The sequence below is a fragment of the Camelus bactrianus genome, chromosome 6 (genome assembly GCF_048773025.1).
Source record: "Camelus bactrianus isolate YW-2024 breed Bactrian camel chromosome 6, ASM4877302v1, whole genome shotgun sequence".
NCBI lineage: Eukaryota > Metazoa > Chordata > Mammalia > Artiodactyla > Camelidae > Camelus > Camelus bactrianus.
In genome coordinates, this window is record NC_133544.1 from 94146038 (window position 1) to 94172270 (window position 26233).

General features: G+C 41.7%; 2 protein-coding genes across 4 annotated transcripts in view; one reads left to right on the plus strand and one right to left on the minus strand.

Annotated features, from left to right (window-relative positions):
• RAB8B (RAB8B, member RAS oncogene family) overlaps window positions 1-20875 on the minus strand; it is a 90659-nt gene extending 69784 nt beyond the window's left edge. The window contains exons 1-3 of one of the 3 annotated variants that reach the window (XM_074366380.1): window positions 20293-20875; window positions 16190-16366; window positions 5047-5178 (exon numbers count right to left, since the gene is read on the minus strand). The gene's annotated coding sequence lies outside the window, so the exon portion shown is untranslated. Of the gene's footprint in view, window positions 1-5046; window positions 5179-5333; window positions 5421-16189; window positions 16367-20292 lie in introns of those variants that run through there. The other 2 variants (XM_010963470.2, XM_074366381.1) reach the window with 2 other exon arrangements.
• Window positions 20876-20901: 26 nt separating this feature from the next.
• RPS27L (ribosomal protein S27 like) lies at window positions 20902-24473 on the plus strand. The gene is made up of 4 exons (XM_010963471.3): window positions 20902-21044; window positions 21934-22042; window positions 22959-23069; window positions 24274-24473. The coding sequence occupies exons 1-4, from the start codon at window positions 21039-21041 to the stop codon at window positions 24300-24302; spliced, it is 255 nt and encodes an 84-aa protein (XP_010961773.1). The 5' UTR covers window positions 20902-21038; the 3' UTR covers window positions 24303-24473.
• The last annotated feature ends 1760 nt before the right edge of the window (window positions 24474-26233 follow it).

Consider the following 26233-nt stretch of genomic DNA (forward strand, 5'->3'; position numbering starts at 1 on the left):
TATAGTTATTATCTTAAAATGTTGTGTATCACAGCAATAACCAAGTTTCTTTGTCGATGACATCGTGATCACGTGTTTAACCATGCCTTTTATGTCTTTTTGCCATTTATAGACACTTCTTGTTGTTCTCTGTTGCTTTTGCAAAAGTGCTTCATCTTCAAGAAGATTCCCGGGAAGGATTTTTTGACAAGTACGGGTCTCTGATAAATTTCAGATCATACTACTGAACTGGGTAAGAAATGAAAGAATCCTAATGGAAAACCTGGTGGCTTCACAAAATCATTAACAAAAAGGATTAGTTACTGAGTGAACTGATGAATATGGTTATATTTTTTATGGTTTTTATCTAAAATATTACTGGTTTTAAGCTGTGTTTTCCGGATATAAGGAAACTCTTCCCCTCAAGCTAATTGTGACTTACAACAGTTTGGTAAATTATACCTTTGTAAGCAGAATTGAAACATTTGTCTTTTCTCCCTACTTGATCCATCCAAAAATTAGAAACTCTTAAGTTCCCCTCAGCTTTATCAGGTAGATAAAGAAGGCCACCTCTGAACGGGTACAGGAACCTTAAGGTATTTTGAAGACCTTGAAAAGGGAGCAATTCACCCAAATCTGTAGATGAGTCTTCAATTGTGACTCACCTTCTGATACACATGAAAAAAATCTCCTCTTCAAATGATGCTCTTCCCAGTTTAGCGGAAATATTAGAAAAATGGTTCAGGTCAGGGGGCTCTTGGCTCAAGTCTCTGCTAACAATATTGCAAAATCACTGTTTATTTTCTCTCTCGCTGTGACTCTCCTAGACCTCCTAGAATAATGCTATTCAAGCGAGGTTCACACGCTACTTTCGTGGACCTCAAAACGTATCTAGCTCTAGCAGCAAGAGTTTCACTCCTCTAACTAGGCAGACTACAACACCCATTCTCAGTAGGAAGCAATTACAGAAGACTGACCTTAGGCCCTATAACCCTCTAGACTGAGGAGTGAAATATTTCAAGGGGGAGTTTTTGTAAGCAGATAGGGTAGAGGGTCCCTGAAGAAAGAGAACCAGGCATGACTTTCTTGACAAAGAGAAGCCATTTTTAGCCTAAGCCATTTTGCGACCTAAGTCTGGCCTTAGTACTTGTCCTTGAATAGGTCTCAGTCATTAACAATCTTCAGGAAACAAAAGAATGGAACAAATGACTGTTATCAGACAAGAGAAGTAACAATAGCAAAGACAGTTTAAAAGACTCTCAGTTCTGTTTCAGTGGTAAAGGAGCACTCAACCACCAGATCACCTGGAACCTGAGGGGTGGTGATGCTGACCTTTTCTGATCTTGTGACTTCAATCACCGAAAGCTGGGACTCTGTTGACCTTTGCCCAGTCTGATGCTAAATTCTCCTCTGTTCAAGCCCCGTCATGAATATACATGTACCTTAGTTTAAAACTTCCCCAGTTTTGCTGTTTGGGGAGACACGTCTTTGGGAAAGATCCCGGTGTTCACTTTTCTCGGCTGCAAGTAATACATCCTTCCTTCTCCTGCTCTTTGGCTTGATTGTGTCTTTTGGCTTGACCCCCCACCAAGAGGCAAACCCAGCTTTCAGGTAACAGTGTTGGTAACATGTCTAATATCTACAGTGTTTTGTATCATAGAAGACATTATTGATATAGGTACTGACAGAAAACTCATCCTGTAAACAGATGACATAAACTTACAGGATTGATAAATACAGCATAGTTCTATAAATGTATTTTTCTTTCCTTACGATATTCTTAATAACATTTTCTTTTCTCTAGCTTACTTTATTGTAAGAATACAGTATATACTACATGTAACACATAAAATACAAGTTAATGGACAGTTCATGCCATCAGTAAGGCTTCCAGTCAACAGCAGGCTTCCAGTCAACTACTATTAGTAGTTAAATTTTGGGGGAGTCAAAAGTATATGCAGATTTTTGACTATGTTGGGTAGGCAACTCAGAACCCTGCGTTGTTCAAGGGTCAACTACATTTATTTTCATTTATTTAATAAAAAATTTTTTAGCACCTACAAAATATAAAACAACTCTCTAGGTACTATAAGGGAAACAAAGATGAAACTGATACAGACCATCCTTTAAGAAGTGATGGCCTTGTAGGAGAGGTGGGGCGCACACGTAAATAATTACAACGCCAGGTAAAATTATCATCTGCCGGTAATGTGCTGTTGTGTTATTTATAGTTCTTTCCAAATTAGTTTATTTTTCCTTCAAAACCGGTAGTTACAGTTAAGATGATCTAGCCTATTAGGACTCCCTGTTCCCTTACTATCCTGGATAAATGAAAGGTTACTTGGTATCAGTGACATCAGGGTTTACCAGTAGCCACCAGCACTGTCTGAGAGTCATGCTTCTCATCAGATGACAGGACAGGACTGCCCCAGCAAGGTCTTACTGTCAGCACTAAGTCACCTTCTTTGGACATACAATTCACCTGAACTGGATGACGGGTGAGGTGGATGAATCATGATAATAGGGGAACTTGAACAGTGGGGGAGGCTGAGGGCACACTTTCCGGAAGCTGGAAATTTGTGTGGGCAGCAACACAAAAGTAGAGGGGCTAGGTTATCAAGTGACAATCAGAAATGGGGTCAGTATAGGCACACAAATTGCCCCTGGCTCTGCAGAGCTGGTCTGTCTGAACAGATAGTGGACCTGTGTGAGAGAGGGCTATGAGGGTAGGAGGAAGCCCTGTCTGTCCACACCACAGAGATGACCAGTATCTGATGGTGTGAAATGACTCATTCATTCTGATTTGGGCTATATTTTTATCTCCATTTTAAAAACAAACAAACAAAAATGTTTAAGGAATTCATTTATATAACCGACATCCAAAGATCAGTAAGGAAATGTGTCTTTCATATATTTGGAACAAAGCTGTCAGAGAGAAGCTGGACTAAAGCCTTTGTGTCAAGAATCCAGAATTCAATGCTATTAACACTGACATACTCAACAGCCACAGATTAGCATTAAAATATACATCGTACACACTTCCTTATTTATATCTTTTGCCTTGAGAATTTGATGATGCAACCACGTTTTATACGTGGACATAGTTCCCTTAAAATTAAATGTTCTAAATCACGAATTTAAACAAAGTTGAGATATGAGTTAATAAGGAAGCTCCTAGTGTTAACTTCTTTGTATCTTAAGCCAGGACTGGGATCATGACTCTGATTCTGAGGGAAGTGATATGGACAGAGGAGTCTGTTTTGCCCCACAGCTCCTCCCAGCCTCGGCTGACCCAAGGACTCCTCTGCAAAGAGCAAAGCAGCCCATGCTCAGAGCCCGGGCCATCAGGCTCCTCTTCTTCCTCCCACTTGGCCCATTTCGGGGAGGCAACAGCAGGGGCGCCCACCCTAGGGTCACCCATCTAGAGCTTTGGCATCAATTTTTTTTTATGGAGCTCAGCCTCTCCAGTAAAATATTTAAATAGGAGATCGTTCATTTGGTTCTTGGCCCTTATACCTACTGGAGACCATGCCCAGTGCCCAGAGTAATCAAGTTACTTGTGGGAGGCAGCAGATAAAACACTTGAAATAGCCCGTGCCTCTATGTCTTATGGCTGAGGTGAAATTAATTGTATCCACATTTGTGCGGACTCCAATATTAGCTCACGCTTCTGGCTTATTTATGATTTGGCCAGATATCATTTGCTCTTAGGTCTTCTCAAGAGGCCCCTCCCTGGGGCCCACTCTTTACAGAGCCCTACCCTTGCTTTTTTCTGGTCAATCCTCCCCGCTGGGCAAGAAATCCCCAGACCAAATGGATTCATTCACTCAGAGCCTTGCCCGGCATTCAGGCCACACTCTAGGCACCCAGATGCCAGAATTCCCTGCCAAAGGCCCTCCTTCCAGGACTGGTGTGAACCTCTTTTCCTGATCTATCCTTCCAAGGGTAGACTGTGCCATTGGTGTGGCATCGCAGGCCCAAGGAGTGGCCTTGAGGGGGTGGGGATGTGGCAGCAGCTCGAACATGTGTGAGGCGGGATCCTCATCGTGTGTGTCCGAGGCCCTTTCTGATGTGGACCAGACCTGGAGAGCGGAAAGAAGGGCATGGGTCCAGGCTAGGACTGCTGGCCCTGAACCACCACATTTGGTGTGGAGCTCTGAGGAGCCAGAAATTGTAAATAAAATCTGATTTTGTAGGTCATTATAAATATGTATCTATTGAGGTAGGAAAGGCTAACTTGTCAAGGCAAAGCTGTTAGCTTCAGCTATAATTTTTATATATTTACACACATGACATGTAGACTTCCAGTTTTACTCTTACCTCAGGCCCCACAAAGATGGCACTAGGCCTGCTCTTGGAATAGGTTCGACTTTTGAGTTCATTTACAATTTTTATATAAAGGATCTGCTAACCAAGGATTAAAGTGTGAATAGTGGGTTGACTGCTCTCCGCCAGGTCAAAGGCAGCGTTGCTACAGCGGCCACCGTGTCCTGGCCTGCTCTCTGACCTCGCAGGAGAAACTGGGTGTGTGTGTGTGTGTGTGTGTGTGTGTCTGTGTGTCTGTGTGTCTGTGTGTCTGTGTGTCTGACATCCACTGTGAACCAGAAAAATATGACTTGGCTATTTTCAAATAATTCCAGCCCAACACTGTGCTCTGGTCATGACGCCTGCTGTCTCCTTGCCAAGCAACTCTTCCCAGTTGACTTCCTTAAGCGGCTTGCAGTTAAGAGCTGGACACTTTGAAGGCCTCTTCCAGGCAAAAAAGAATGAACTAGAAAGTGAATTGGGCCAGACTTCCTTGGTCGAACACCACTTCACTCCAGCAAACCCCTAAGCCTTGTTATCTGTTTTGTCAGCTGTAAAATGAGCAGACTGACTCAGCCCTACCTCAGAGGGCAGCGAGTGTGATGGGCTTTGTAATATAAAGTCGTATGTAAATGAAAAGGAGCATTAGAGCTTTTTATCCAAAGTCTCGAGCACACCCCGCTTTCCACTGCCACAAGTAAGCCTCTAAGACCTGATCACAGATGGCTGCAAACTTCAGGGGTGCGGAAAAGCTCACATTACCTGAACAGAAAGCAGGGTTCCGTAAATGGAGTGGAGCGCAGACCAAGCAATCAGTACACGGTTTAGGTTTCTGGATGGCAGGCAGCCCCGAGATCCACTGGGTCCAGCCGGTGCCAGATGATGGACTGTTCCCTGCAATCCAAGTACAAAGAACAAGTTTACCCATTTATTCCCGGGACTGTTCTAAAAAGATCCTTGAGATCTGAAGTGTCACGTTGAGGCGAAAACCCTTTCCAAAGATCTCCCCTGCGTTTCTCCCTGCCTCAGTTTGCTGGCTGACAGCTCACCATAGAGGTGTTTCCTTCAGGGACAGGGTTTACTGAGAACAGGCAACAGGCATCAAGCCTGCCTAGGGTCCATTCCTCCCTTCAGTCCTATTTATAGGGGGCACATCCCACAGTTCACTGAAAGACACAGGCACGTGATTTAGACGTCATCCTGGGCCTGCTGAGAATCACACCTGGGAATTGCTGATTACTCTGGCTAACATGGGATTTCTCTTTCACACGATTCAGATAACAACATTCACATGCAGCAAATCATAACGTTTATATACTTAGCAGACACGCTTGCTTCTTCCCTTCATCTCCTAGAGCTAGGACATTACTAGGATGCTGTATAACTATTTTGTAGAACCTCTTGCTTAATATTTGATGATTTTGTGCTCCTTGCTACCATAAGGGGGTCTTAATCATTTTAACATTGCCCTCGACATCAGTGCCTCCCTTATAGGAGATACACAAAAATACTTGTTCATATGCATTGAAAACATAAACTCCACATGGGATTTAAAAAAAAAAGTTAGGAACTCCCACTCTCTGTTAGGGAGCTTCATTTTCAATGTTTTAAAAAAATTTCTTTTTGGAAGATCTAAGTATTTTATATTGGATGAGATCAAAGGTCTTCAGCTTTAGCCAGATTTAGCCTTATATCTTTTTTTTTATTTTGTTTTTTGTTTTGTTTTTATTGAATTGCACATTTTCAAAGAATGAAATTAATTCAAATGGTTGTGCTATTTCTTCAGTATTCTTAGTCCCCACCTGACCTTAGTCTACACTGGAGATCTTATAGCTAGTTTTTTTTTTTTTTTAATTGAAGTGTAGTCAGTTACAATGTATCGATTTCTGGTTACAGCATAATGTTTTAGTCATACATATACATACATGTATTTGTTTTCATATTTTTTCATTATAGTTACTATAAGATACTAAACAGAGTACCCTGTGTTATACAGAAGAAAATCTTAAAATCTATTTTATATATATTAGTTAATATTTGCAAATCTCGAACTCCCAATTTATTTCTTCCTACCCCCTTTCCCCCTGGTAACCGTGAGATTGTTTACCTATGTCTGCGAGTCTGTTTCTGTTTTGTAGATGAGATAATTAGTGTCCTCTCTTTTCTTTTTTCAGATTCCACATGAGTGATATCATATAGTATTTTCCTTTCTCTTTCTAGCTTACTTCACTTAGAATGACAATCTCCAGGTCCATCCATGTTACTGCAAATGGCATTATTTCATTCTTTGTTATGGCTGAGTAGTATTCACACACACACACACACACACACACACACACATACATACATACCACAACTTTATCCAGTCATCTGTTGATGGACATTTAGGTTGCTTCCATGTCTTGGCTATTGTAAATAGTGCTGCTGTGAACATTGGGGTGCCTGTATCTTTTTGAATTAGAGTTCCCTCTGGATATATGCCCAGGAGTGGGATTGCTGTATCATATGGTAAGTTTATTTTTAGTTCTTTAAGGAATCTCCATACTGTTTTCCACAGTGGCTGCACCAAACTGCATTCCCACCAACAGCACAGGAGGGTTCCCTTTCCTCCACACCCTCTCCAGCATTTATCATTTGTGGACTTCTTAATGATTAGCCTTACATCTGGGTGCTACAAATTGCCATTCATGGGACCTTAGGAATGGAACTTAACCAGTGCTGAGCCTTAGTTTCCTTATCTGTAAGAGGAGGTAATAATACTACCTAACCCATAGAGAAGTTATAAAGATTAAATGAGATAGTCAATGTAAAGTGCTTAGCACAGTGCCTGGCACAGGACAAGTGCTGAGAGAGCATCATCGTCACGACCATGAGCACCATCAGCGACTGCAGGGGAAGGAGGCTTTGTCGTTCTCAGAGTCTAAGAGTATAGCCTTTAGATTTAATAACTTGTCCCACGGTCCCCTTCATGACACCTTATAAATCTGAAGCAGCAACCCATTAAAGCCAGAACCTCCAGATTTTCTGCTTCTAGTCCCTGATTTCAGATTTGATTCTTTAGATACCTACAGAAGTATGAGTAAGGTCATTTTCATTCAGACATAATGTGAGGACTGTTTAAAAAGGCGCTTTGCAAGTTACTCACTTATACATATGCCTCAGTCATTTTGTTGGTTGTGAGAAACATTGTTACGCAATGTAGATCCTGGCAAACAGGCTCAGTTCCAATGGCTTGGTACGTCTTCCTTTTAAATAATAGTTTCTCCCCTTAACATGTGGTCCCTAGATTTGATTATTCCACATGAAAGAAAAAAGTTTTTCTTGCAGACATTCATCACCATTTTGCTGAAGTTCATGAGGAAGACCTATTCAGTTAACAGACTATGTTTAGGTGTAATGTTCAATGTTTCAGGGAGAAGGCAGAGCTACAGTGAGGCAGTGGGAGGACTTAGAGACACTGGCTGCCTTGATGACAGTCTGGAGGGAGCAGGCACCTTACAGGTCTTCATTCAGCCTATGCCTCCTTTCCTAAGAGCTTCCTTACCTCCCCTTCCAGGGGGATGGGCCCCAAGAGTCACTACCATACCAAGGGCCCACCGTTGATTGGAGGAGACACTCCGGACTCAAGCAGAGACAGCCAGATTCTCTCCGCAGGGCGTCTGGAATTGGGACACAGGCCTTCTGGTCAGTCACTACTGGCCCTGGATTGAGGACAGCATATAAGGGAGGGGTGGGGTATGGCCGTTTTCACTACGTGCTCTGGGAGGCAGAAAAAAACTGGGATGTAGAGAAAGATGACTAAAAGCATCGGGGAGAAGTAGAGATGAGAAACCAGGTCGCCCCTGAGAAAAAACAGGAGGTGGCAAGAGAAAAGCTGTCTGCACTCCCAGGGGCCTCTTCAGGGCTTTGTTCTGACCCCCTGAGGCCCAGCTGCCCTTCCTGCCCTGGCCCACATCCCGTATACTATCCGTTTTAGCTCAGGCAAGCCTGAGCTGTATCTGTTACGTGAAACCCAAGGAACCTTGGCTAAGTGAGTGGGCTGGCACCGAGAGAGGCCAAGCCAGGCATTCTGGTTGCACAGGCAGGGTCGCCTGGGGATGCCCACCTGGGTGGTCCCATCACACTGGCCTGCCAAAACCAGCCATGCTCACAAGTCGTTTTTGCTGATAATAAAACTGAATAGAACAGATTCACAGTTATTCCGAAACAAATTTCTCCCTTAGTCACTTCCTGAAATGCTTTCTTGTGTAGTCGGAAACAGGTGGCATTAGAGATGGCACACCCAGAATTGTGTCCAGCCCTGAATGCTTCTGCGGGGGAATGCGTACCTGCAGCCGTCGTTGGTCGTGCATGTTGCAGAAAACAAAGCAAAGCAAACTGGATGGGCCCTAGTCTTTTCTAAGGAGCTGTCAGTCCCCGTGGCTGGGCGACTTGGCACTCATCCGTAGCTTTGGTTCTGCCCCAGATTCAGGGACAAATTGTGTCTCTAGCTGATGGCTTTAAGGAGCTCTGTTTCCGTAGTTCAGGGGACACAGTTAAGTTATTCTGCGACTTGTTCTGCTCTGATCAAATGCCCTGGTTCTGGCCTCTGGGCTTCCACCTTCAGCCTGGCACTGAGTCTCTGTTCTGATTCCGTGTTGCAGGACCTGAGTCCTTGATTCCCCGCCTCCATAACCTGACCAGGACCCTAGTCTCTTCAAAATCAGGACCCTAACTTGCTTACATCTATTTTCTCCAGGTATCATACCTGAAATGCAGGCCCAGCTGGGAGCTTGCTACCTGCCCCTTGTCCTGTCCGACCCCCACTGCCAGTCTGGGTCCCTCACACTGTTCTTCCCACCCTCTCCCCACCACTCCACCACCCCCACATGCTCACTACTTATTGGACACCTACCTTTCGCTACCTTCTGGATCCTTCTAACCCTGAATCTCTCTCCACTGTCAGGTTACCTGTTACTACTCTGAAGATCCACATGGCTCTGCAGCTCTGCCTGCCTGGAAGACCTCCTCCCACTGACTTCAGCTGGGCCCCAACCACAAAGCCCAGCACCCAGCAGGGTGACAGGGTGCTGTGCTGTGCGGGAATGAGCATGGGCACCCTGAGCAGACCTGGGTTCAAATCCTCATTCCTCTACCTGTACCATTTTCTCAGTGCCCGTAGGACTTACAATTACTGTTGAAAGAGTTATATGAGATACTGTGCCTGGAAAAATTGCATGTTAAATAAAACGCAAAATTTAGTGTTTAATAAAATACATCTGTCTTTCCTTCCTGAACTTATATTTCCTAACAGCTTTGTTGAGATGCCATCCACATATCATTCAACCTACTGACTTAAAGGGGACATTTCAATGGTTTATAGTATATTCACTGGACTTAAGAGTTCTCAAAATGGAATTATACAATAAGGAATGTGAGGTTTAACAACAGCTCCAAAGACTTAGGATTTGAGTCAGCTATAAATTTATGTAAATAAATGGGATGATGCCATTGCCTTGTCAGAAAAGCTTATGTGATATTGGGCTGTATTGATACACATATGATGATCAGAACAAGATGACTAGTGGTTCCCTGTTATTCTGAGCTGGACATGTGTTCAGTCATTGGGCCTGTTTTAAGAACTATATGGGCAAATTGGAACACGTCAGAGAAACGTGAAGAAACGAGAAACTGTGAATACTGTTTGTAGGACCCTGTGATACTCACCCTGCAGAAGTAAACTCTAAGAGGAGATGAATCCCCATCCTCAGTTAACTCTGGGGCTGTCATTTGAAAATCAGTGACATGTATTTTCTATGTTCTTTTCCTAGGCTAGAACTTCAATAGGTGAATTTAAGTTAAAAGCGAACAGAGTTGTTTTTTGGTGGGTTTTTTTGGGGGGGTGGGGGAAGGTAATTAGGTCTATTATTTATTTTTAAGAGGAGGTACTGGGGGTTGAACCCAGGACCTCGTGCATGCCAAGCATGCACTCTACCGCTTGAGCTATACCCTCCCCACTAAAGCAAATAGATTTTGACACAATATAAGGAACAGTTAGAGCTGTCTAAAATTGCAATGGATTGTCCCTTCTTCACCTGAAATTCTACATTTAATACGTTACCTCTGTATTAGTAAATCAGAAAGTACTGCCTTACAGGGCTCTTATCCTGTTATGTGTCTGCTCAGGCAGACAAAGTGATCTAATAAGACATCTTCTTTACTCAATCACCCAGTTTGGGTTAGTCTAGCAGTCCAGTCTTCCTCCCGTTTTTAATTCCCACTCTCTGCTTTTGATCAGAGGAAGGAGAAAAGGAAGCCCCAATCATCAACATGGATATTTCATTAGCCGTTCTGATGACAATGGAAATATTCCTAAAATAAGACTTGGGCGTTACCTGATCGGGAGACTGTGCTCATCTCTTCCCCACTCGGGGTTAAGTGACTTCATCTTAGTACTTGAAACTGGCCGTGGTAGAGACAGTCACAGAAATTAGCAAACACTGCAGATGAGCAGCACAGCTCTCCTTCCAGCTCACCTACCAGTGCCCGGCTGCTTCAGAACCGGCGCTGGTAACGACGACGACGGACCTTCTACTAGACTTTTGGACCATGTGTCTCCATAAAGAAATGTATCTATCGACAAGGTACTTAATTTCCATGTAAGGGCAATTTGGAATTTAAGTACTTGAGAATTTAATTAACTGGTTTCAGATGAGTGGAATATTCAAGGGGAAATACTTGGGGAAGACTAGACTCACTCTCAACTGCTTTCTAGACCACATCTCTTTTTTTCTTTAGGGAACTCCATAAGGATCATGGTCTATATGTTTAAAGAATCTATTAGGCACAGCTTCTGGTGGAGTGACCATGTGACAGACTAGGAAGACATGTCCAAGGCGAGAGCCCTCTGGAAAAGGAAACATGAAGCTCTCTGCTGGCCGGTGTTTGCCCCGCACAAACGGCTCCTTATGCCACCTATTGGATTTTGAAAGAACAGTCTCTCAGCTTTCAAATCAAACATTAAGGCTCCCATAAGTAGTTTCTGCAGTTAGAATATATTCATAATCTTCCTTAAGGCAGAACTATTGTAAAAGCTTTGCATTTTACAAGTCCTTAGGAGGGAAACCACCATCAGCCCAAGGTTCCCCAAGCCCACCGATTTCTCTATCATCAACAAGCTCTAGGAATTACAGTTGGCATTTATTGAGCACTTGCAGTATACTATGTACTTCACAAATATCTCATTTTATCTTCACATACCTTGATGAAATAAGCATAAATAGTTTCACTTCACAGACAGGGAAACAACTTAAAATGGTTAAGCAGCTAATAGAGTTCAAAAGTGTCTGGGCTCCTAGGAAACAGGGTTTGCATTGCCTGCTGCTTTGTATATAGCAGACATTCCATAAATAGTTGAATCAGTTTTTTAATGTGAATAAATAGAACACCATTCTTAATATTTTGAGCCCTTTGACCTATTAGCCTTTTAAGCGGCTTTTATCTAATGGAAAAACAGAATGATTTTTATTTATTTTGCTTCTACGCACATTCCAGGGGAAGAGCTCACTACAGTATCTCATTAACCCTACAATGACATAGAATTATCTCCCCAATTTTAGAAGCAAGCTAATGGAAGCTTGGCCAGAATTCAGTTGTCCTTTGATGTTTTCATCACACCAAGTTAAGGCAGTGGAAGACCAAAGGCATGAATGAAGAACCTAGTAAGCCACACACATACAGTCAGTCAATCTTTGACACAGGCAAGAATATGCAGTGGAGAAAAGACAGTCTCTTCAGCAAGTGGTGTTGGGAAAGCTGGGCAGCAGCAAGGAAATCAATGAAGTTAGAGCACTTTCTCACACCACATGCAAAAACAAACTGAAAATGACTTAAAGACTTAAATATAAGACAGGACACCACAAAACTCCTAGAAGAAAACATAGGCAAAACAGTCTCTGATATAAATTGCAGCAATGTTTTCCTAGGTCAGTCTCCCAAGGCAATAGAAATAAAAGCAAAAATAAATAAATGGGAACTCATCAAACTTACAAACTTTTGAACAGCAAAGGAAACCATAAACAAAAAAAAAAGATAACCAATGGAATGTCAGAAAATATTTGCAAATGATGCAATCAACAAGGGATTAATTTCTAGAATATACAAACAGTTCATACAACTCACTAACAAATAACCCCAAACAACCCAATCAAAAACTGGGCAGAAGACCTAAATAGACATTTCTCTAAAGAAGACACACAGATGGCCAATAGGTACATGAAAAGATACTCAACATCACTAATTATCAGAGAAACGCAAATCCAAACTACAATGAGGTGTCACCTCACATCAGTCAGCGTGGCCATCATTAAAAAGTCCACAAACAATAAATGCTGGAGAGGGTATGGAGAAAAGGGAATCCTCTTATACTGTTAGTGGGAATGTAATTTGGTGCAGTCATTATGAAAAACAGTATGGAGGTTCTTTTAAAAACTGAAAATAGAGTTACCATGTGATCCAGCAATCCCACTCCTGGGCATATATCCAGAGAACACTAATTTAAAAAGATACATGCACCCCGATGTTCACACAGCACTATTTACAATAGCCAAGACATGGGAGCAACCTAAATGTCCATTGACAGATAACTAGATAAAGAAGATGTGGTGTACATATACAATGGAATACTACTCAGCCATAAAAAAGAATAAAATAATACCATTTGCAACAACATGTGTGGACCTAGAGATTATCATACTAAATGAAGTAAGTCATACAGAGGAAGACAAATATCATATGATGTCACTTACATGTGGAATCTAAAAAACGATACAAATGAATTTATTTACAAAACAGAAAGAGACTGATATATAGAAAAAATTATGGTTACTGAAGGGGACAGGGATGGGGAAGGGATATATTAAGAGTCTGGGATTTGCAGATACACACTCCTATACATAAAATAGATAAACAACAAGGTCCTACTGTATAGCATAGGGGACTATGTTCAATACCTTATAATAACGTATAATGAAAAAATATGAAAAAGATATATATATATATATATATATATATATATATAAAACTGAATCACTTTGCTGTACACCCAAAACTAACACAACATTGTAAATTAACTATAATTTTTTAAAAAGGCAAGGGCATGGGGGGAGTGAGAAGAACCTAGTAAAGTTGTGACCAGAGAAAAGGGTTCCAGATAAATCAAAAGTGGAACAGTTAGTCCTCAGAGAATGACCATCAAACCAGTTCTGTTACGTAGGGCACTCAATGGACATATTCCTCTGCTTATTCAGCACTGTCCTGAGCACGTGGGAGATGAGACCCAGTACCGATTTGGAGAAGCCTATGGACTTCTCGGGAAGAGAAGACACAGACCCAAGGAAAGCGAATTTGCAGTACAACAGCATAAAAAGACACAGCACACAAGGCAGCAGTGGTTACTGAGAAATGACTAATGGAGGCAATGAATGCTGCAGGAGCTGAGAAAGGGGAGCGATTACATTTGCTTACGTTGATGCTGACCTCAGCATCTTCACAAAGTATCTCTACTACGAGCTGTGGGAAGACAATGAAGTTTGAGAGAGTACCTGGATTCCGAGTAGCTCACTGTCTTCCCTGGAGACTCGGGTTGATCAGGAGAGGGTTTGCAGGAAGCAAAGCAGAGGGAGGAGAAGACCAGAGACCTGAGCACCAGGGCCGGCAAGGCAGTGCTGAGACAGCTCGCCTGGCTACTGAGCCTGGGTATTCTGAATTAATAAATGATTTTTCTCTCTCTCTTATTTACTCCTTTCTACCTTTAAGCAAGAGTAGCCTGGAGTTCTTTCTGGGCTTTGCTTCTGAAAATGTTAAGCCCTCCAGAGAACACAGAGCAGTAGTTTTCAAACTTGGCTCCTCATGGAAAAACCTGGGCAGTTTTTAAGACACTGCCACCTAGATCTCACCCCCAAATACTCTCATTTAATTGACCTAGGACACACCTTTGGTGATTCCAATATGCATTCAGTTTGAATATCATTGACTTAAAGGGTTCCTAGACATGGCAAGAGGGAATGAGATTTGCCGAATGAACAAAATATCTTGGAGAAGCAGGGGAAGTGGGGAGCTTCCCTGCTCCAATCTGGAGAAACAGCCTTCATTTGTTACCCTGGAATGGTAAGAATCTGGGTTCTGGCTTCCTGACAGCCCCACCAGGGAGTTAGGAAGACTCCGGAGAGAATGGCAGTGTGGTGTATCTAGACCAGTGCTTTTCACACTGGGATACACACACAAATCATCAGGGGATCTTGTTAAAATGTAGATTCTGACTCAGTAGGTCTGGGTGGGGCCTGAGAGTCTGTATTTCCAAAAAATTCCCAGTGATCCCAATGCTGCTGGTCCACAAAGTGGAAAGATCTGCATGGCCAGGACTCCATGCCATCTCCCTTAAGATTCCCATGTCCATCTCAAGCACAGAATGGGAGGAGTCACGCCCTGTCACACCTGAAGAGCTGCACAGACAGGGACAGTGGACATCCATGCAGTGACCTGGTTAGATTGATGACTGAGAAGCAGATGGCCCCCATCGGAAAAGCCTTCTAGGCTGAAAGGGAGCTTATCCCGGCAGGGATCCTGGCAGATCACAGATGACCCACTCAAAAGAAGCCCAACCCAACTAGAAACGAGACGGCAAGAGAAGCCAGCCGAGACAGCCCATCAAAGTCAGCCTCCTGGGCACAGAGCAGGATGAAGGATGGAGATCCGGTGGGGGAAACATAAAAAAACCTGGCACAATCCCCAAGAATGAGGTGAAATGTTCTGCCAGGCCAGCTATCTCAATGTGTTTGGGCTGCTATAACAAAATATTATAGACTGGGTGGCTTAAAAAAATAGATGTTTATTTCTTAACAGTTCTGGAGGCTGGGAAGTCTAAGGTCAAGGCATCAGCGAGCAGATTGGTGTCTGGTGAGAGCCTGCTTCCTGGCTTACAGGTGGCATCCTTCTCACTGTGTCCTTATGTGACAGAAGGAGTGAGGGAGCTCTCTGAGAACTGTTTTTTAATGGCACTAATTCTGTAACTGAGCAGGACCCTATGGGGCCTTCCAGGACAGACCCCCACCCCTCAACCATGTCCTCTGCATGCCTCTTGTTTGTAGAAAATTGGTATTTCCCAGGCCTCTCCTGAGTCAGAAAAGCCTGGCTCGAGAATTAATGATTGAAAGGATGTGAACATGTAATGACAACAATAGCAGTTGGGCCAGGAGAGAACTGGTAAGAATTTAAACAGTAAATCAGCCACATGGCAGTCACAGAATCTTTAGTTCCTCCCTGAAGTACTTAGATAACAGTATCTGATGCACATTTCCTGAGTTGTTTTACAGGTGTTGAAACCCTCACCTAATAGAAGAAGTTGACTACTTGGTGACCATGAGCGCAGAGCCCCCAGACCTACTGGAGCCTAAGGATTGACAACGTTAACCCTCTAACACCACCCCTTCACCTCACCATCAACCACAATTCTCTGGTTAACATACCCTCTGACTCCCCTCCCTCTCTGCCTTTAAAAAGGCTTCCCTGAAGCCAATGGAGGAGTCTGGATCTATTGAGCAGGAGCCACCTGTCCTCCTTGCTCGGCCCTGCGATAAACCTTTCTCTGCTCCCAATTCCAACGTTTCGGTTTGTTTGGTCTCATCTCACTGTGGGTCGGGCACACGAACTTGGGTTCAGCAACAATTTCAACGTGAGAGCTGCATCCTAATGACCTAACAGCCTCCCACAGACCCGGCCCTGCAAGGCCATCACGTTAGGGGTTAGGGTTCAATATATGAGTTTTGGGCTAGAGTACCAGCTCAATGGGGGCTCAGCCACAGTCAAAAATTAAGTTGGTATGAAAAATAAACAAAAAGACACCAGAGTTTGCATCTGAGACCCTTACCCCTCATAGATGGGAGCATCCTCATAAATGGTGGATGGACTGCAACCCCAACAGTGGAGCTTTGGAGACAACGGCTGTGACCCTGTTGGAGAACTGGTGTGCAGAGAAGAGGTGGATTTCAGAAGTTGCTGCTGATTTCAGGAATGTGTTGAGAATAAGCCACACATGCTTTGAAACCTGCCAACAGGTGGACAGTAGAAGGAGGAGAAAAAGAATGCAACCTTGTTATAGTTTGCTGATGACGTGGATTTCTCTGAGCTTCTCAGAAAAGTACGTGGAAAGGCAAAGGGATGAAAAGTGAGCTTGAGAGCCCTACCTCACACCTTGCATTTCTTAAAATTAAGACTAAACTAAACCTCTGACCATCTTCCTGGGGAAAAAAAAAAAAAGCACAGGCCTGAGGAGCTCCAAGCCAGGGGAAAGTGGGGATCTGATCTATTTAGAACAGTCTTGGCCGGCTTGAAATTTAGCACCAGTGGGTTCCTGGCTTAATGTGAACACCTGTGAGTTTCCCAGCCTCTGCAGTTTGACAGAAGGAAGGGAGTGGAGGTGGTGGTGCAGTGGAGGTGAAGGCAGCCGTGTGCTGGATGGGAGGCTTCAGCAGCATCTTCTCAGACCCGGCCAGACAGAACAGCTGGAAAGTTCGAAGGCAGCACACAGAACCCCAAGTGGCACTTCCTAGGTTCTCTGGGAAGCCAGGCGGGAGCTCCTTGCAGGGGACCCCTGCAAGCAGGCTGCCAAGGCAGAGGGACTCTGGGTCCCCGGGCACCTGCCTGCGTGTCCCCTTTTCTGCCATCAGTGCAAGGGCCTGGGGACATGTTAGGAGAAACTTAGCTTTGAAGGAGGAGGCGGGATTATAAATAGAGCCAGGTCTATGAAGACCTTGAGTTTTATTTCTCACGCTATCACAGTGTCTCAGAAGTTGAAGGGTTTTGACATTGTGCTAGGCATTGGCTAAGGAACTGAAGCAATAACTAGGCCTGATCATTAGAAATTGCTCTGAGACATACTACACATCCAGTGCCAAAATAAATTCCAGGTTAATTAAAAAGTTAAAGATGGGGGTGGGGGTGTAGAGCTCAGCAGCAGAGATCATGCTTAGCATGCATGAGCATGCACGAAGTCCTGGGTTCAACCCCCTATATCTCCACTAAAAAAAAAAATAAAATAAAAATAAAGATAAACTTTTCAAAAAGTTAAAGATTAAATATTACAACAAAAGAATTAGAAGAAAGCATGGGCAAATATTTAATTAAACCTAAAGTGGCCAAGGTCTGTCTGAACACAATAGCAAAATGGAAACATTTATAGGTTTGAAATATATACATATATCTATTTATATTATATGAAATTTAAAATTCCGGTGTGATTAAAAAAAATCTCCAAGAAACGAAATTAATAGAAAAAAATTAATAGGAAACAAACTGGGAAAAATATATGCAGCATCTACAATCAATGGTTAATATCCTTCATATGGAAGGATACATAAAGAACAAACAGATGATCATTTCAAAAGAACTTCTAACGGCCAATAAGCACATGAAAAATAATGAAAACAAGAGTGAAATATGACAAAAAATTTTAAGATGGTTAACTTTATGTGTGGTTTTTTGTTTTTTTATTACAATTTAAAAATGTAGCAGGGGAGGGTATAGCCCAGTGGTAGAGTGTGTCCTTAGCATGCACGAGGTCCTGGGTTCAATCAAAAAATAAAATAAAATAAATAAACCTAATTACCTACCTCCCCAAAATAAAAACACTTTAAAAAATGGAGGGAAAGGATATAAATTATGTGCAAAGAGTTGAGATCTTGAGTAGAAAGAAGAGATGGAAGAGTTTATAGGATAATGAATTTTCTTTAATAATCATTCTTATCATCCCTGCCAGTATTTGGAGACTTTCCAGAGAGTAGTTCCCAGACTCTAGTACATGGTGAAGTTTTTCTTACTAGTCTATGGGGAAGTGAGAAGATGGCATAGTTTCCAAAAATTAAATATTTTCAATGTTTAAATAAATGCTGAGGGTAGTCTCTCACATTTCTTTGTTGTTTTGTGGGTTTTTGTTGTTGTTGTTGTTGTTTTGGTTTTTGGGGGGTTTTTTGCAATCAGTGGTGACAGTGTAAGATAATTTTGCTAGAAAGAGAATGTATCTCTAAATGTCTTCATTAGGCACTCGAGATCTGACAACACAATGTTGTCCTTAAAATTAGGGGAAGGCAATGACAGCTCCAGACATTTGCAAGCGACTGCTCTCAACTTTCATGGCTGACTTACAACAGAGTTTCATTTACCATTTCATAACATACAGTATTATGACAAAATACCATTTACTTCTTTTGGATGGACTGAGACAGGAAAAATCCAGTACTGTCAAGGATGCCAAGAAAGGAGTATTCTCAAACATTTGCATACAGATTGTAAATTAGTCTGACTTTTCTGGAGGGTAATTTGGCTGTTTATATTATAAACCTTAAAATGTGCATAACTTTGACTTAGCAATTCCTCCCTTAGGAAACTTAGTCCTAAAGAAATAATCAGGGTGGTACACAAAGACTTATCTACAGTGTCACTTTAATAGTGAAAAATTGGGGGGATGGAGTGTTAAGATTTGACAGAGTTGGGTGGTGGGTAGAGGGGGTCTTCATTATTGTATTAGTTTTCTATTGTTGCTGTAACAAATTACCAAAAAGTCAGTAGCTTAAAACAACATAAATTTACTTGCAACAACATGGATGGAACTTGAGCACATTATGCTAAGTGAGATAAGCCAGACAGAGAAAGACAAGTACTGTATATTGTCACTTATATGTGAAATCTAAAATAATCAAAAATGTAAAAAAAAAAAAAAAAAAAACCCAAAACAGAGAGTAAAATGGTGGTTACCAGGGAACTGGGGTGAAGAGGGGAAGACTGATGGTGTTAAAGGGTACAAACTTGTAATGAGCACTAAAATTGCCACTGAGCTTTATGCTCAGTTTACTGAACATAGACAATAATATTATACTCTAAGAATGTAGTGTGATAACTACCCTCACAATGGCAACCATATGACAATGTATAAATGTATCAAAGTAACACATGCACACCTTAAATTTCTACAATATTACATGTCAAATGTATCCAATAAAAATAAATACAACAACACAAATTTGTTATCTTACTGTGTCTGTCTGAGGTCTCACTGGGCTAAAATTGAGGCAGGGCTATGTCCTTCTGGAGGCTCCAGGGGAAGAGTCCCGTATCTCTGCCTTTTCAAGCTTCTAGTCTACCCACAGTCCTTGATTCACTCCCTTTTCCATCTTTAAAGCCAGCAATGTGGTATCTCTCAGATACTTTCATCACCACATCTCTTTCTCTTCCTCTTCCACTTTTAAGGATGTTTGTTATTATACTGGGTCTACACAGATAATCCAGGATAATTTTCCTAGTTTAAACCCAGCTAATTAGCAACCTACTTCCACTTGTCCTATAACTTACAGGTCCTGGGGAATAAGACATTGAAGTTTTAGGGGGTCATGATTCTGCATACACAGTTGTATTATTCCATATCCTTATCTGTCTGAAAATATTTAGTAATATTTTATATGTCAAGTATTTAAAAATCCAGCCCTAACGTCCAATTTAGTGTATGGATGAAATGAGGATATGTATTCACAGGATGAATGCTATGTGTGGGCCTACAGTCATAATGTTAAGAGAATATATAGTAACATGGAGTCCTGTTCATTACACAGTGAGGGAAGGGACCAAGCCTATAACAGAATATGCACAAGAAGATACCATTTATGTAAAACCAAAACCCGAAACAAATCTATATGCCAATGAATAAAAAAATGTTTGGAAGGATACAGGTCAAAATGTTAACAATGTTTATCTCTGGACAGTGATTTCAATTTTCTTCTATTTTTCTGCATTTTCCAAAATGTGTTTAATACATGTATTATTTTTTCGAAGAGAAATAAAAGTTGATTGAGAATGTGTACCTAGGACATTTTTCTGGTCGTCTCTCTGGTTTCTTAGCTTTTGACCACTCACTCACACCCAGTCCACAGGACTGCCCTCCTCATCAAAAATGTTTCAAGTCTGGCTATCGGTGACACTCACCGTTTCTTCAGGCCCGAGTTGTCCGCTCTGGAAAGTATGATCCTCGGAGGACAGGAAAGAGCCACATGGTGAACTAAGCTTGGCAATGAATCGGTGCTTCTTGAAAACTTTTTCAGGGCCAAGCAAACCCAAGGCAACAGCTGCACCCCGCAAAGAACTTAATAACCGGTACCTTGGAAGCTGGGTGCGCAAGTGTACGAGCCTCTTTAACAAGCTCGCTGGCATGTGTTAATGGTTTTAATTAGTAATATTGCTTTTAATACACAAAAGAACAGAACAGAGGCATCGCCCGTGTGCCCTCCCGCAGGGCGGTCCGAGAGCGGGGGGCCTGGCGGGGAGGCCGTGGAAGAGCGACCCAGCGTGCCCACCCGGGTCCTCTATGCACCCGTGCCGGCCCTCCTGGAGCCCAAGGAGGCTTCCCAGCCGTGCACACACCGCCTGAGCCTGGCCCCGGGCACCACTGGCCCAGGGCCGAGCCCTGAGGACGGCGGCCCTAGCCCAGGAGCCCCATATGTTCGCGAGCTTTGACCTCGGATGGGCGCGCCGCTCCGCGCTCCCTTCGCCGGGCCGGAGCCCGCCCCACCACCGAGAGGAGCGCCTAGAGTGGACCGGACCGCCGCGCCCGTCGCTCCGCTCCTGCCAGCCTCCTCTATCCCGGAAGTTGACGCTACGAGCCCGATCGCGTGCTGTTCGCTAGGGGTGTCGCCTTAGCGATCTGGACGGGCTGGGCAGGCGAAACGGTCGACATGCCTGTGAGTTGTTTACTTTCGGGCTCCGCGTTTGTTTCGGACTTCTCTGCCGGCCGAGGCGTCCCGGGGGCGGTTAGCCCGAGGGCCCCGCGGGCTCTCAGCCGGAGGCGGCTCGGCGACTCGGATCGCGCGGCTCTTCCGCGCGTGGCGGACTTGCCGGGACTTGCCCGGGCAGCGCGTGTCGGGCCCTGCCTGGGCGGGGAGCGGGGAGGACCGCGGCCGTCCTGGGCTGCGGGCTGGAGTCGCGGCTGGGAGCGGGCAGCTCCCCGCGCAACTTACTCCGTCCGCCCTCTAGGGTCTCGGTGGGCACCGCGGGGCTGTGATCGTTCAAGTCTTCTTGCTCTGCTCTCGCTTCGTGGTTCTTGCCCCCTCTGCCTTCTCGGAAGCGATTTCCTGCTTGTTTCCTTTTTAAAAACTGTCTTCGCAGTTGCCATCGGTATTAACTCTATCAAGGACGGTTACGCGTCAGCCGCTCAGAGTTCCTGTCAGATCAGATGTTGAACCCCGGGGGCAGAAATCACTTCGGTGTCGGCAGTCTCCGCGTCTGCCTCGGCAATTTCTACTCCCAGCGGGCCCAGGGTCGGGATCACGGTCTTACTTGGCACCTCACTGGAGGTGATACTCACTGGAGACTGATATTTGGTTAAGTAAAGAACGAGGCTAATCCTACCATATGTCTCCTGGGCATCGTAGAGTCCCTTTACCAGGACTTGGAGAACGCAAGCATTATAAAAAGTACTTATGAAAGTTAGCAGGCTTTAAAAAATAAACATCCAAGGGTTACCTCTGCTATGGCTGTTATCCCTGTTTTTGTATATATATTTCACATATGGTTAAATCTGCCAGAGTTGCGGTTTCCTTCTAGTAGTAATAATAAGCTTTTTTTATTCAGTTGGCTAGAGATTTACTGCATCCTTCCTTGGAAGAGGAAAAGAAAAAACATAAAAAGAAACGACTGGTTCAAAGTCCAAATTCTTACTTTATGGATGTAAAATGTCCAGGTAAAATTTCAAACCTTAATTCCTTTTCTAAGGAAAATTTCTACAAGGATTGCTAATAATATTTTGTGTATGTTTAGATATAGGACCCTCTGTTGAGTAGAATGGGATTACGGAATTGGAATGTCATAAGGGTTATTTCCATAATAAACCACTGTAGAAACATTTAGGTGGGGGCGTATGTGAAGAGAGGACTCCAAAGGGAATATGACTTTTAATTCTTTAAGTCTTTAGCTGTTCAGATGAGTTTTCTTTTTTGTAATGCAACGAAAGTATGTTGATTCTTCAGTGTAAAGCTATTGGGCCCCAATATGGTGACCATTAGCCATATGTGGCTACGGAGCACCTGAAATGTGGCTAGTCAAAATACTCTTTTTCTTTTTTTTTTCCTTGAGGTATAATTGACATAAAACACTATGTTAATTTCAGGCATACCACTTCATGATTCCATATTTGTATATATTGGGAAATGATCAGCACAGTAAGTCTAGTTAATATGCACCATACATAGTTACAAATTTTTTTTCTTATTGATAAGAACTTTTAAGATATACTCTCTTAATTTCCAAGTATTCAATACAGTATTATTGTATTATTAACTGTAGCCACTATGCTGTATCTTTAAGTGTAAAATATACACTGGATTTTGAAGATGTAGCATGGCAAAAAGAAGCTTTGATTATATGTTGAAGTGATAACATTTGGAAATACTGAGTTCAACAGAATATATTATTAATTTCACTTTTGAAAAAAACTTATTTTTAATGTGGTTACTAGAAGAGTTTAAGTTACATATGTGGCTTGCTACTGCATAGCACTAAAATTCCTAATCTTTTACAAGGTCTTAACTAGAAATATGTTGAACAGGTGCTGTGCTTTCTTCTGCTTTTCACTTTTAACGCTGCCTTTTTTTTTTCAGGTTGCTACAAGATTACCACAGTTTTCAGCCATGCTCAGACAGTGGTGCTTTGTGTAGGTTGTTCAACGGTGCTGTGCCAGCCAACAGGAGGAAAGGCCAGACTCACAGAAGGTATATCATTGGCATTTCTAACCCAGTGATGAGATTTTATGATTTTAAAGTTTCTCTCTTTACTAAAAACCAGTTGAAAAGAAATCTTAAATTCATAATTACCAAAATAATTTTTATCTTTCGTTGCGTGCTCTTTTAGTAAAGAGTGCCCTGTTCAACTGGATAATTTTTCTTAGTTTAGAACACTTAATTCTGTTGTATTTAGTCAGTTTGCTTAACTTGGAGTATTAGACATAAATCAGAATGGAGAAAAAGAGTAACTACATACACGTAGATTTCTAAAAACATAGAATTTTAAAATTTCTCCTGTAAATTGATTCCATGTGTGTTTGGTGCATATGATTTCGTACATATGATAAAAGACAGTTTTTATCATTGCTAGCTAAACAACAGATAACTGTAATTAAAATGTCAGTGGTTTGATTTCTATGAGCAGCTACTTATGGTTAATATAATCTAATTTTAATTCACTTTTATGCAGTAAGAAAAATAATAATTATGTATATAATTTTCCATAGTAGTAATACTTATAAATTTATAATTCCATAATGATATTTGAAATTTGCTTGTGATATTTGGGGGAGCTGTGAATTCCATGTTATTCTTACTGGAGGAAGTTGTAAGTGGATTGGCAACAAATCCAAGATCTGTTTAGTGTGACCTGGTGAGATCTGTGAAGTCAGCATGCAATATTTAAATACAGTATTATTCTTAAAATTGTGCTTGCAAGATTTCCAAAACCTTTATATCATGCCATGATCTTAGAATTTTGTGCCCATACACTGGTAGATGAATAAAAGGCTGCATCAGTATTAGAGTTTTCACCATAGATCTGAAATTAACTCTTATCAAAATTGCTTTCTTAGAAAAGTAATTCAGAATAGTTCCTAAAAATTAAGTTTGTATCCTCTGACAGTTTGCATTAAAGTTTTAACCGTTGAATTCTGGCTCATGGTCTTAAATAAATTCCATTATAACATATGAGAAACAGGAGTGACAGTTATAGTCACATCAGAGTAAATTCAAATATAAGATTTCTTTTAGCAAATTTCTGGTATAAAAGAATAAGTAACCTGCATGTGAATATTAATCTAATTTTTCTAAAAGTTAAGTTTTTTACTCAAAAAGTACCTTTTGTCATTAAAACTCTATGCTAAAGATAGAACAGACTTTCACTTAGTGTGCTTTTGTGATTCCTTTGCAGGGTGTTCATTTAGAAGAAAGCAGCACTAATGGCCCACACAGCGTCCTGAGTTTGTGTGGTATCCCAGAAGCCTTATCAGTTCAGCAATTCTGGTTAACCTACCAAGATAATGTAATTTTGTTTAATTTTGTAACATATACAGCAACGCTCTCCTATTTTGGTGTCAGTTTTTCAATAAAGTTTTGATTATGGGCAAATTACCCTTTTTCTTTTTTTCAATTATGTGTGAATATGCTATACATTTATATATACTGTGTATGTGAATTTGGTCTAAACATTTTTTAAAAAGACCATTCTGATTAGTTTGTGTCTCATTTCAGGAGTAAAAACCCTTAAATACTTGACTTTCAGCCCTCTTCAAAATTGCGGTGAAGAGGCTAAATAATTAAAAATGGAAATAAGTTCATTATTAATTCTAAATATAGTTTTGGTATGGTAACTAAGGAAGCATTTATGGAAGTACATATTTAATGCAATAACAATCACACCATGATGCCTTGGATCTAATGTACGTGTAACATACTGCATAATTTATTATAATAACTGTAGCTGGGGGGCTCAGTTAGTTATAGGAAACTCTTTTTAGGGTAGAAAATTTGAGAGGAGGAATCAAAAGTAGCGTGATTTATCCCAGTATGTCCTAGCAGGGGACAGAAGACAGTATTGAAGTCTCTGGTCCACACAGGTGAGCACTCCTGATTACAAAGTATGTGGAGTGGCTCTGTTGTCACTTTTTTTTAAGGTTTATGAAGTGACCCTGGGGAATTAAGTAGCGTATGTCTTTCTTTCCCTCTCTAGCCCCTACATGACTGCTCATTAGACTGGGAAGATAACTGCTTCTATTTTACCTTTTACCTTTAAGGCAGGCACTTACGGCAGGCATTTCCTATCAAGAGATGTTCCTATACATACACCCCCAATCTGAGAGACTGGTCCTTTAACATATTGATTCATACATCAAAGGAAGTAGTTAGGTTCTAGCAACTTTAGGAGCCATTTGAAAAAAATAATACATGTAAATTAAAAGCAAAAGTGATCATTTTTAATCTCATTCTTAAATGACCTACTAATGGAATGAATGTGACTTTTGGGCACTGCAGTTTCTCAAAATTGGGATAAGACTGGACACTGCCATTCTCATTTCTTCCACACTGATTCTTGCACAGTACTTGCTTTTTATCACAGCAGCGCCCCAAGCCCCAGCTTCACAAAGTATCATTAAAGGGAATGTGCTGCCATCTAATGTACCGAAACTACCTGGAACTAGAAGTTTGCATGGTATCCAAAAGATGTAAGGTATCAATGTTTTTCCCATGGTGCTCCAAGGAATCTCAGCTTGCACAGCTGAGGAATCTTGGTTCCAAGGAGAGCCAGTGAGGATGATGGGTATGGAGGAATTTCCATGTATTGATATGGAAAGGAGCACACCCTGTGGTAACTTGAGAGCAAACTCCTGAAAATTATGTAGGAAATAGTATTGAAAGAAAGTATTGTATTTTGAAGAACCTGTCTAAGGACTAATTTACAGAGATACTTGTCACTGGGAGCTGAATGGTATATTAAGTTATTATTAATTTAAACAGTATTACTGGGTTTGAAACTCTAGAGAACACTCAGACTTTTCCAAACTTCAAGGTCTGCCACATACATTACTATTTACTAAATGTTTTCCTTTAATACTATTATTTATATTGACTTCATTTTTTAATGTAAATGTATTTTAAAGGAAACCTTATATCTCTTCCATAAATTAAAAAAAAAAAAACAGTAACGTAAAACTAAAAATAGAATGAAATTCTTGGCTTCTACCTGATCATGAGACAAATGGTTTCTTATCTGGTTGCTCTGTAAGTTGTCTGATAAAAGTTTTTTTTTTTCTTTTGAGATATAATGTAGATACCATAAAATTAAACATTTTACAATGTAAATTTCAGTGTTTTTAGTATATTCACAACGTCGT